Consider the following 12,406-nt stretch of genomic DNA (forward strand, 5'->3'; position numbering starts at 1 on the left):
CACATTTAAACTGTTCTGAACTCAAAGTAAATTTCAGCAAGTTGAAGAGCCCACATTTACTTTAGCCACTAAAGGGCTCTACATCTTCCACAGCTGGAAAAAATTCTTCTAAAAAAGAACTTCTTGACAGAGGCAAGACCCAGAGCTATTTCCAGTTCCCTAGCCTGCTTTCCGCAGCTGTGGGTATTAGGAGTAGTTTGGCCAAAACAACAAGGACAGAGAGACTGGCCCACTTACAGAATGAAATTCAGATGTTTTTGCACTTATGTTACTAAAAAGCATTTTTTTAATTAAATTAACATAAAGTCTACAGGGAACAGAGATTCCATAACTCACAAGTAACAAGGGGAAATTAGTTGGCTGAAAAGCGAATGCCTTTCCAAAGCAGGTGCAGGTCAAGAGGGGCTCAACACTTTTAGAAATTTTACTCCTTTACAGGTTTTGATTCAGCCACTTGATGTAACTATTCTGAGTCTGGATTCCCACTGAGAAGTAGGTAGGCCAGCTGGCAAAAATCATGCATCCATGGAAGCAACTCTCAAAGTGATCGAGGGTCACCTCCACACCTGCCTTCTCCAAACGCTTTGCGTACATGATTCCATCATCTCTTACGACATCGTGCTCACAGGTCAGAATGTAGGTCTTTGGGAGGCCCCGCAGGACTTCCTGGTCTGCGATGAGTGGGGCTGAGCGGACATCCAGCAGCTGAGGGATCTTCTGGATGATCCTGGCATTGCCAGTGGTCTGCACCACAGGCTTGTAGTTCTTTTTGATGGATGCAGGCAAGAGTGATGTCCAGTTGAGATGGGCTCTGAGGGCAGCAGCCTCTTCCACATCAAGCGAAGTGTGATTGTTAACTATCATTTCTTGGACAAAGTCATAGTTGCCTTTGAAGTAGTCCACCCAGTATTTCACCATGACATAACGGGGCAGAATGGGCGTGTTCGCATTTTGCTGATAAGAGGGTGTGTTAAAATCTAAAGCCTGAAGAACTGGATAAATTAAAGCTTGCACTTTGACCTTGTTTTTTAGGTTGGTATCTTGATTAAGCTGGGGAAAAAAAGCAAACATATGATTTTATTTTGAATGGCTCTTTTTTACAGAAACCCTACAAAGTATCCTAAGGCTTTACTTTGAATCAATGAAAAGGGTGTAAGTGTTACATTTCTACCATGCATGATATTAAGTAACATAATTTAGAAGATAAATAATTTCCCATCGCCATGGCTGCTGCCACCACCACTACCACCCTTCCAGCTACTGGATTTTACTAGGAAAGGTGTGATGTTTGCCACTCATAGTTTTGAGTGAATGTTTCAAAAGTATGTGATCTCTTAGGTCTCTAAACCCACATCAACGCTTTACTATCTACCCTTTAGTGTAATACACACCTTGGCTGGGCATTATGAATGGACAATGTGGGAACCATATTTAATTTTGTATTCCCTGAAAGGATACAAAAGGCAATGACATACTAGAGAGAAAAAACTGATTCTGACTCTTCCAGAGGAAAAGAGTAGGAAAAGCTAAGTGAACAGATGGCAGGACTCCAAAGTATTTTAATAGGACCTCGGTATCTCCTCTGATGAACCTTTAGTCCTCATGGCTGGTGAGAGAGTGGGAATTTAAATCATGCTGGCAGATGGCCCTCCATCCTACTTGATGAGCATGTGCCTGAGAGTGAAGTTGAGATGGGAATGTGGATGAATTCCCCCACCTCAGCGTGTCTCCAATCCCCCAGGCCTCCCTTAAATGCAAATATATTGCCTCATTTGTTAACTCTGGTGTCTAAAATGATATGTTTTTCACCTAACATCTAAAAGGCAGCTAGCTAGGTCACTGTGTTTCTCAGGCAACTTAGAAATCTTCAAGGTAACTCTGGCCATACAATTTTGTTTCACACAGGATTTTAGAATCCCATTTCCAGGGAAGCTGGAACTATTCTATAAAAGCAACAGAAAATGATCAGTTAATAGAACTATTATTGTGTGCCAAGAACTGTATATATATCATCTCACTAAGTCCTGGCAACAGCCCAACAGTGTGATGGCATGATCCTCATTTTCCTGGGAGGTTAGGGGACTTGCCCAAAGCCCCACAGCTCTCAAAGTGGGACCTGGATTTGAAGTTCTCCCCACTGCACCAGGATTTTCTTCTTACCACATTGCACATGGTGGATAGCAAACCCACAAATGCCAAGTGGAGAACCAAGTTCTTTAATTATAGCAAAAGAAAAGAAATCAAGACATGCTACAAATGAAAAGGCAGACATTATCTGAAAACACCAAAAGAAATTTGGAGGTAAGTAGAAAAAGATGCTATTCTTAAATTATTTAATCCATGAAAGGAAGAAAATGTATTTATGTTTCAGTTTACACAGCTGCCCAAAATTTGGGGCTACTAGAGCTAGACTGAGTTTTCAAAGGATTTAATGAGGTAAAGCTCAGATTAACTTGTATTATAACAGTTAAAGTGGCCAAACCATTTACTTTTTCTTTTATATTTAAAAAACATTTGGGAAACGTGTTTATTAATTTGACTCAAAGTTTAAAGAAATGATCTTGGCAATTGGAATTTAAGCAAAAATACCCTGTTTTGCAAGTTCGACATGGAAAAGAAACAGAGGATACTTAATTTTCATGCATAACCCTAAGGAACAAGAAGAGAGCCCTTTAAACTGTTAGCCTTCCTCTCATATTAATTGTAATCAGAGCCTTTCCAAGCACTCAGGGAGGACTTTTCTTTCAATGACCCATCTTCTACTTCAAAAAGTTCTCAGAAAACTTTCAACTGAAGTCATCTGAATAGCTTGGCCCCTGAGTGACCAGCTCACCCAGCAAGGCCTTTGCCATGACCAGTGGACACTGTTCGTTTCCTGAACATTACATGCCCTCCTTCCACCAGCACCTCAGGGCAGTCTGTTACCTGTTGGCTCAGGGCAGCAGCCAAATTCCCACCAGCGCTGTCACCAGAAATGCCAATTCTGCCTGGGTCAACTGAATACTTGTGCAAGACTTCGGGCTGCAGGAAGTATTTTGTGGCACGTACAACATCGTGAATTTGCTCAGGAAAATAAACCTTTGGAACTAGCCTGTATCTGTAAAGACAAAAGTTTTATTCATTAAAGGACTTCAGTAAGTCTTTACATGCCATTTAAAGTTTAAGGGAAAACTGGTTCTTTTGAAGTCAGAAACAAACAGGTAAGGAATTATAATGAATTGAAAAACAAACCATTCATTTTCTTGCAATTTAAGTACTTAGTTTAAAAATGTAATGATTTTGTAACAGTAATTTTTACTATCAGCCACAAAACCAAATAAATCAAATAACAAAAACACCTACAACCACTACCAATGCAAAAACTTTGAAGTAAAAGGCAGGTGATTATTAAAATATAGATAGAACCACAAGAGATTCTGGAATTTTATTTCTGGAAGTCAGTGTTCTATTCACAACACCTCTGGGTAAGAATGCACTCGGCAGCACCAACTCTTCATTGGTCCCATAGTTAATAAGTCCATATGGCAATCTTCATGATTTACTTAATACATGCAGTTAAATTGTATTCCACTGAAGAGGTCATGCCAGCCTGACATTAAAACCAAGCAATGTATTAGCTTGGAACTAAAAGGTCAGTTGTCAACCAGCAAAAGGGAAGCCAGGTCTGCAGACGGCCCTAGGCAGACCCTCAGGGACACTTCTGGGGCTTCTCCCACCATCCCACTTTTCAAGATCAGAGTCCCTAAGTGTACTCTGTACACTTAGTAGGATTCTTATTCCCTCAAGAGCCCCCAAGAACCTCGCTTTTGTCAAATGCCCCACCGATAACATCATCTTATGAATCCATATTGGTAGTTTCAGCTTGGAGTGCCCTCTGTCTCCATCCTCCTTCCTTGCTTACTTCTCATTCATCCTTCAAGCTTTATTTGAGGCTCTGTCTCCTCCACACAGCCTTCCTTGACTATTACTCCACTTGCTTCTGGAACTGAGGTGGCTACCTTTCCTTGATACATCATATGCTGGGATATATTGCTCTTTATAGTTCCTCATATTAACATGATTTCTTTATTTCCTCTAAAGAGTGTGTTCTCGACATCAGGGGCTTCGTATTTCCAGTGTGTATCTATCAATGTGCTCGGCACATAATCATACACTTAGTAAGCCTTTTTTGAATATTAATGTACCTTCACTTTGCCATTGAAGAAACCAGGGCATAGAAAAGTTACATGATTTGTAAAATAAATCAAACACTGATCAACACAAGGTAGGATAGAAACTAATTACTTGATTAAAATATAGTAATAGTCAGCAAATACTCAAGTCTTTTGATTTCCAATTTGTAATTAGCATATTTATTCTCAGAAACTAGTTTTTTCTATACTACTCTTTATAACACCATTCATTTTCCCCATCTAAATTCCAGATTTTTAATTAAATATCTTGACAGTCCATGCAGACACAATCAAATTGACAAATTTTTTGATAAGCAGTGAACGTACATTTGGTCATTCAGAAATTATTACATTTTTTAAAACACTAAATGCAATAAGAAATTCCGCTCTACAACGGATGAAGTAAGTTTTCTAACTTCTTTTTTATTTTTCCATCTGTGATGATTAAGTAAGCATTTAAAATATTTTTTCTCTAGTGGATTTTCACTGTCTTAAATGTCATTCCATTTTATTAATAATGTCATTCCATTTTATTAATAATAGGTAATAATGGGTGAAAGGAGGAGGAGTACATCACTTTGCACACTAGATGGAGCCATCTCATATGATTGTATTGAACCTCAGTTCTAGGATGAGGTCTCAGTTTTTAAATTTCAGTATTACCAAGCTGAATTCTCAATTCTTTCAATGAAATAAGAACAAATACACTTCATGACTCAAGGTGTGAAAATAAGGCTATTTTGTCTCAGAAAGATTCTAGACAGCATGATAGACTGTTTTCCCAGTGGCCCAGGAGGTCATCATAACATATTTTGCTAGAACACATACGTGGATCGAATTTTCAGATGTTGTTTTACAAAAGGTCTTAATGACTTTGAATCAAGAGGAATTAGTAATCTAAAACAAACAAGAAAAAAAACATGCTACTGGCTCAAATCTTATGAGTTGATTAATAACTGGCTCAGATAACAGGGCAAACATCCTTGAAAACCAACAGGTTATGATGCAGGAGTCTTCTTGGCACCCTTAAAGAGCTATCTCCTAAACATCCCTCCCCCATCTTTGTTTATTCTGGAAACATCCTCTAGTTTTATTCAATAAGAAAGGATACTATTTTCATGTATTGGAGAATATAGTGAAATTAGATGTTTCTAAGGTCACCTAGTGTAAAATGAACCTTCAAAATAGCTTGAAATTGACCTGAGAAGTGTAACAAACGTTTCACAATATCTTTATAGATACAGAAAACAGAGAGTCAAAAGGAAATTTATGAGTGGAATAGCCAAAAAAAAGCACACCTAAATACATTTATCAGCCATTTTTTTTCAAAGCTCTGTCCCTGAAAAGTACTGATAGAGGATTCTGCCTTTAAAAACAAACAAACAAACAAGGGGAAAAAAAATCCCATAGATCTTGAGTTAAAGCACCTGATGATTTTGTGGCAAATGCAGTCTCAATTTGCCCAACTCACTGCAGGATAGAGAACTCTGCAGTGTCAGCCTCTGCCTACTTATTACGCATGTGCCTTCTACCAGAAGAACAAAAATTCGGTATAAACTCTGGAATGAGGTTTAATCTATTTAATAAATATGCACTCTCTATAAAAATTATCTTTTTCCTGCCAAGTGAGACATATCACCAGGTGCTTCTACAGATGTTTCATTCAAATCCCAGAGCAAACCTGTGGTTTTAAGGATGAGAACATGAAGCTCGAGGGGGATGCATAACTAGTCTGCAACAGCTGATAAGTGGCAAAGCTGTGCTGAATTCTGAGTTCACAACTGACTTCAAAATCTATGTGCCTCCTCCTTTTAAAACAGTCTCATTCTTAAAAACCTACAGCTTCTAAATGTGCTTTCCTATTACTTCACCAAAGCAGTAAATTCTCAAGACGGTAGATTTCTGACATCCAAATTTCTCTCATGATTTCAATGTTTTTGCTATATTCTCAAAACAAACCATCTGGCACATGGGACATCTTTAATAAGGTATTTTCTTCATTCCAAACAAAATTCTAAAGGTTGACTTTATACACTTTACACATGATACATATAATATAGCACTATTATAGTAGGAAAAGTAACAATGTTAAAACATTTTTTTTAAAAAAATGAATTGTTCTTAACCCACCTACTCTTTGGACACATCTGCAAGAACAGCCTGTATTCTCTTCGTAGCTCAGAGCCTGTCAACTCTGAATGCACCTTAGGGTAATCCTGGGAGCTTTTGAGCCCCTCTAACTTACTTCCAACTTACTTGATCTGAGGTGCGGCTCAGCATAACTACATTTGAAGAAAAATTTCCCCAAGTAATTCTAATGTGCACCCAGCATTCAGAAATATCACTGAATCCAGCCACACTGTTACTCTCCTCTGAATACATCTCCCTGTTTCTGTTCCAAATGCATTGGTCCCTCTCTCTATCACCTATGCCCTTCCCCCAACAATTCCTCATCAAATGTTGCCATTCTTTAAGTCTCATCTTGAATGCCACTTCTTCCATGAAGTTTTCTAAGAGTCCAGCTAAAAGCAACTCTTTTCTTGGAGCCCTCAAAATCTCTCTTGCAATAGGTCCTAACAGACACATCAACTTCCTCTAGAAGTAGATGGAAAGTCATAATTATGTACTAAAGAATTCAAGATATATCCACCTGAAATAAGCAGCACCATTTCTATGACCTATTACTTTATTACATCTTTTATTAATGACCAGGGAGATGGAGCAATGCTGTCAGAATGACTGACAGGTTGCTCCTTGAGTCAAAGGCAGATATACAAGTCCAGAGCTAAGCAGAAGAGTTACTCCAGGACTATGGAAGTGGAAGCCCTGAATGACACCAGTGTTCTAAGAGCGCTGTAAAGTGCATTCTCCCTCAAATAACATAGGCTGGAAACACTGGGATAGCCTTCTGAGTGGGAAGGAACACTGAGTTTTCATGTAGTGCCATTTAGGTGAAAGGTACATGTGATATTCTGAAATGAAATTTGATTCAGGAGTGAGATAAAATCAACATTCCTTTTCTGACCCCCCCCCCCCTTTTTTTTCTTTTTCACCATCTCCCAAGAAGAGCTCGGGAGATTCATCTAAAGAACATTTTTAAGGTTAATATTCTCCTCAGTCTTAAAGAACCCACAAATCCAGTATGGGTAACCTGAAACAAATCAACAATTACATTCATACTGTGCTATTTGAAGGAGACAACTCCAGAGGAAGAATCTATTCATTCCTCTAACCAGAACATACAGTAAAATTGCATAGAAGTGGAATTGTTATGAACAGATAATTGTTTCCCTTTACATTTGCCCAATGAGATCTGTGCATAAAGGCTGAGGAAGGGTCTTCCTTTCTGTTTCTACTCTCAAAACTGGCCCTGCAAATAACTTTGACTACCAGTCATTCAGGAAGGGAGAGCCAAACTTAGCAAGGCTTGGCTGATTGGATAAGTACATTCAAAAGAACTGAAAGATGTCAAGATGTGTCACCAACATTCGAGGAGAGATTGAGCCTTGAATCGCGATCCATTTAAACAGTGTGATTCTCTGATGCTTCTTTTACAAGTTGAGACTTCCTGAGATGTCTCCATATACAGGGCAGGGAGCTCCTCATGGCTCCTCCCCAACCCAAGTCCCACCCCTCACTCGAGAGGCAAACCTCGCCTTAATCCTCTAGGTGGAATAGAGAGCCAAGCATTCCCTCAGGTGGCTGCAGAAGCCCAAGCAGACTCAGTACCTAGTCCCTCTGACTTTTCTGTGTGAGTTCAGAAGCTCAACAGAGCTCTGGGCTCAGGTGTGGGTGGAACTAGGTTTCCCTACCTCACTGTGGATTGCAGCACAGGATTTCTGGCCACCTCCAATCCCCCCACAATGAAATTCTAAAAGACCTAAACCACAAAAGAGAAACCAGAGGATTTTGTATGTTAATAGAAAAAAAAAAAAAAGCTAAGAAAATATTAGCTTAATATGTCTACAAAGGGGAGATTCATTATTTAATGATCATGAACAAACTAAAACATATTATCTTTCTATGGCATTAAATTATTTGTGATACTGGCCTTTAGGTTTGCTAACAAGGTGACCTTGTCTGAGTAAAAGGAAAGTTTTAGATAAATCTTTCCTTTCTTGAAGGGGAACCCTTAGGGATTCAGTCTACCCCCTTCCCAGGGCAGGTAATATGTGAGGCTTTCTGCACTCAGGACTCAGAGGAAGTCATAGCTAGGTCACTGTTGCTCTGGGTTTTTCAGAGTATCTTGTTTGAACAACTGTTTATTATATTAAGATGTTTGTTGTATTGTGCCTCTTAGAAGCTCTGTGATTTTGTCAACTTGTACTCATCTAATTTTATGGATGAACGAGACAGAGGTATAGAAGTCCCAAGGCTTATAACTCTGTTAGCAGTAGTCTGAAATGTGTGCTCTGGCTTCTATTCTATCTACGTGAACAATGATCTTCTTTACAGCTCTGTCCTGTTTTAAGTTCTCTGTGTAGAGTGTCACCTGACATTTGGTGGATGGGAACAAGTCTCCATCTACACAAAATGGAGAGTTTATGGGTACAGTAAAGACTTGATTAAAAGCAAAACACAACTCAAAACCATTTTTCTCAAACAAAAAAGTAATGTAAGTGCCTTGTAGAATTTTATAATATCCAACATGCTTCCTTTGTAATTACCTTGCATTTTATTTTTTTGTAATTTAAGTATAATTGCCATATAATATTATATTAGTTTCAGGTGCACAACCTAGTGATTCAACATTTGTATACATTATGAAATGATCACCACAATAAGTTTAGTTACCATTGTCACCATACATAATTAATACAATATTTTTGACTATATTTCCCATGCTGTACATTGGCATTTTATCTTTCAAAAAAACAAATTAACTCTTCCTTTTCCCTGAAGTCTTATGGTTCTAGTATATTGTATAAACTACAGGTAAAAAAGAGCTAAACTGCACTGAAGTTTATGAAAACAAGCTTATGAATATAAACAACCTTCCCAGATTATGTAAATGAGGATATATCCATGTATCTTGGGTATTGTAAAATGAATTCTTTCATATATTTAACAAATATGTATTGTGCAATTAATATTTAAGTGTCTCATCATGTTGCAGAAGCTGCTGAAGAGAAATTACGGCCTATTTTTATACTTTGCATCTTTGTCTACTTATTGGATATTGGTAATGGATCTGTCCCAAAATCTTGAGTCAACACCAGTGACATGAACTCAGGAGTTACAGCTCCTGATGTTGTTTCACATGAAGTGACTCTATTACCAGGACTGGCCCAACCTTTGCCCACCCAGCTTCCTCAGATTATATATGACTCTGTGGTTATGTAGAATCTATTATTACATTACATAATATATATTACACCCCACATGTCGCAAAGCCATGACCACTACCCACTCCTGTTGACCTTGAGGATAAGCCTGAGGAGCAGCTGTAGGAGAGGTAATTCCAGGAGAACCAAGGATCCACAAACCTCCCTGAAGGCTCTCAGGATCATCTATCCTTATTTCTTACTTTCCTTCATTATTGCCAGAAGTTAGGTGAAAGATATATGTGATATTCTGAAATGACATTACACTTCTATTTGATTCAGGAGTGAGAAAAAAATCAACATTTCTTTTCCGGCCTTTTTTTTTTTTTCTTTTTTACCATCTCCCAAGAAGAGCTCAGGAGATTCACCTAATGAACATTTTTAAGGTTAATATTCTCCTCAGTCTTAAAGAACTCACAGGTTCAGTAGGGGTAATCTGAAACAAATCAACAATTACATTCGTATTGTGCTATTTGAGGGAGACAACCCCAGAGGAAGAACCTATTCATTCCTCTAGCAGGTAGAAGCTTCCTTTCCATTAAAAGAACATACAGTAGGAGTTCCCGTCATGGTTCAGTGGTTAATGAATCTGACTAGGAACCATGAGGTTGCGGGTTCGATCCCTGGACTTGCTCAGTGGTTTAAGGATCCGGCATTGCTGTGAGCTGTGGCATAGGTCACAGACGCGGCTCGGATCCTGTGTTGCTGTGGCTCTGGCGTAGGCCAGTGGCCACAGCTCTGATTAGACCCCTAGCCTGGGAACCTCCATATGCCATGGGTGGAGCCCTAGAAAAAAGACAAAAAGACAAAAAAAAAAGACAAAAAGACAAAAAAAAAAGAACACACAGTAAAATTGCATAAAAGTGGAATTGTCGTGAATGGATGTTTGTTTCCCTTTACATTTGTCCAATGAGATCTGTGCATAAAGCCTGGAAGGGGATTCCCTTCTGTTTCTACTCTCAAAACTGGCCCTTGAGATAGTTTTGACTACCAGTCATTCAGAAGGGAGAGCGGAGCTTAGTGCTCTCTGCCTCCTCCCTTCCTCCCAAGCCCTCTCATCACACCCTTTTGGACATCCATGACCAACTCACTCTGTCTAACTTGGTTGTGCTCTTTCTTAGGAGTTCAGTTCAAACCTCAATTCTGAGCCTTCAAACTAGGTAAGTTCTTACCTATTAGATGCCTCTGTTATTACTACCCTTTCTACTTCACATCCCCTGTCACACTCAGCATTGTTTGTTCAAGGTTTGCTGTCTCATCTGGACTGTAAACTTCATGAAAGCAGAAACTATATGACTATATGACATTGGCTGTACCTCAACTAAAGCATGAGTGATGTAGCTTTTTGTGGGCTGGCTGGCCCAGATGGATCCTAATCACCTTATCATTATTTCTGCAAAAAAAAAAGTACTGTGAGTTCCAAATACACAGATGATAAACAAATTTGTAAGTTGGACCTTTCTTCTATTCTATAGTCTAGAGCACTAATCCTCCAGACTTGTCTAGTGCTTTAGAGTACCTGAAGCACTTTTATCTCAAATGTTCAAAATGATTCTCATAACAACTCTCTGAAGTCATTAACCCAACTCAAAATATACTTATTTAACACACATGTTCAAGCCTTATACCCAGGTGCTGGGGACCCAAAGGAAAGAAGATATGATTTCTGTTCCCAGTAGGGAGGGATTCCTAACCCTTCCTTTGCACATGGGGTTAAATGACTTATCTGAGATTATACAGCCTTGAGTAATGGTACATGCCCACTGCTATGATGCTAATCTGCTGATATACTGGATGCTATGGTGAATAGATTTGCACAGTGGGGAGTGAAGATAAAAGCAGGCCCCCTTTAAAAAAATATCCTTAAAAACACCCTGTTTTAGAGTTTCCTGGTGGCTCAGAAGGTTAAGGATCTGGTGTTGTCACTGCTGTGGCAAGGGTTTGATCCCTGGCCCCACAACTTCTGCATGCCTCAAGTAGGGCTAAATTAATTAATTAATTAATTAAACACTTTGTTTAAAAAAGAAATCCTGTTTTATGATAAGCCTAGACTTAAAGTAACACCTTTTTAACTGGAGACAGGTGCTGACAGGTGGAGAAGGGCATGCAAGAAGAGCTTAGGCATGTTGTCAGTTGCTTAGATTAGCCCTGGAGGATAAGGTTTGTGTGGAGAATCCTCATGGTGCCAATAAAGCAAGTCTACCCTGCCTCCTTTTCTTGGGCCTGGGAAGAGCTGGAGCTACACAGGAAACCACTGAAGAGGCCATGAGGCTGGTTCACCAGCACCCAGCTACAGAGCCTTGCTCCATAATGGGGTTCAGTTACTTAAACAACCCCTGCCTTCCTCTGGCCAACTGCCTGGCCAGATGATACAATCATTTACTTGAAGGTCCCTGCATTACAAAATTGCACCAAGGGCCCTTGAGTGATCAGGGAGGCCCAGCTGAGGATTCAGGGCAGCCTGGGAGCTGTCCAGAGCTTCCCAGAACCAAATCTGCTGAGGAGGCAGCCCCAGCACCACTCTGATTCCAAAGGTCCTGTTCACAGAGTCAGAGGAGCCAGCCTTTCCAAGAGAAGCAAGAATTCTCTTAGGTCTCAGATATGGAGTAGGGGCAAGGACAAGATGAGCTATGAATGGGAGCACAGAGGGAAGGGGACAGCTGGATAAGCTTGGGGCACGGAAAGTGGGTGATATTGCCATAACCCTGTCACTCAGCATCCTTAGCTTCCCTCAATATTAGTTTGACACTGAGGCAAAGAGGCATAGGGAACTGTGGAGCAATTCCACCTGGCTCAATTCCCTACTCTATCTATACGACTAACTAGCCATGTGACCTCAGGCAGCTCACTTAACCTTTGGGGTCTCAATTTCCTCATTTATGAGGAAAATATCAAAATTTTTTTTGTCTT

The 12,406-nt window shown here is 39.6% G+C and overlaps 1 protein-coding gene across 1 annotated transcript in view; it reads right to left on the reverse strand.

Moving 5' to 3' along the window:
* Positions 1 to 268: 268 nt before the first annotated feature.
* NCEH1 (neutral cholesterol ester hydrolase 1) overlaps positions 269 to 12,406 on the reverse strand; it is a 58,659-nt gene continuing 46,521 nt past the window's right edge. Inside the window, exons 4-5 of the mRNA XM_047786614.1 lie at positions 2,926 to 3,097; positions 269 to 1,050 (exon numbers count right to left, since the gene is read on the reverse strand). Coding sequence (XP_047642570.1) covers positions 433 to 1,050; positions 2,926 to 3,097 — 790 coding nt within the window. The 3' untranslated portion in view covers positions 269 to 432. The remainder of the gene's footprint in view (positions 1,051 to 2,925; positions 3,098 to 12,406) is intronic.

Source organism: Phacochoerus africanus, chromosome 1 (assembly GCF_016906955.1).
Source record: "Phacochoerus africanus isolate WHEZ1 chromosome 1, ROS_Pafr_v1, whole genome shotgun sequence".
NCBI classification, from domain to species: Eukaryota; Metazoa; Chordata; class Mammalia; order Artiodactyla; family Suidae; genus Phacochoerus; species Phacochoerus africanus.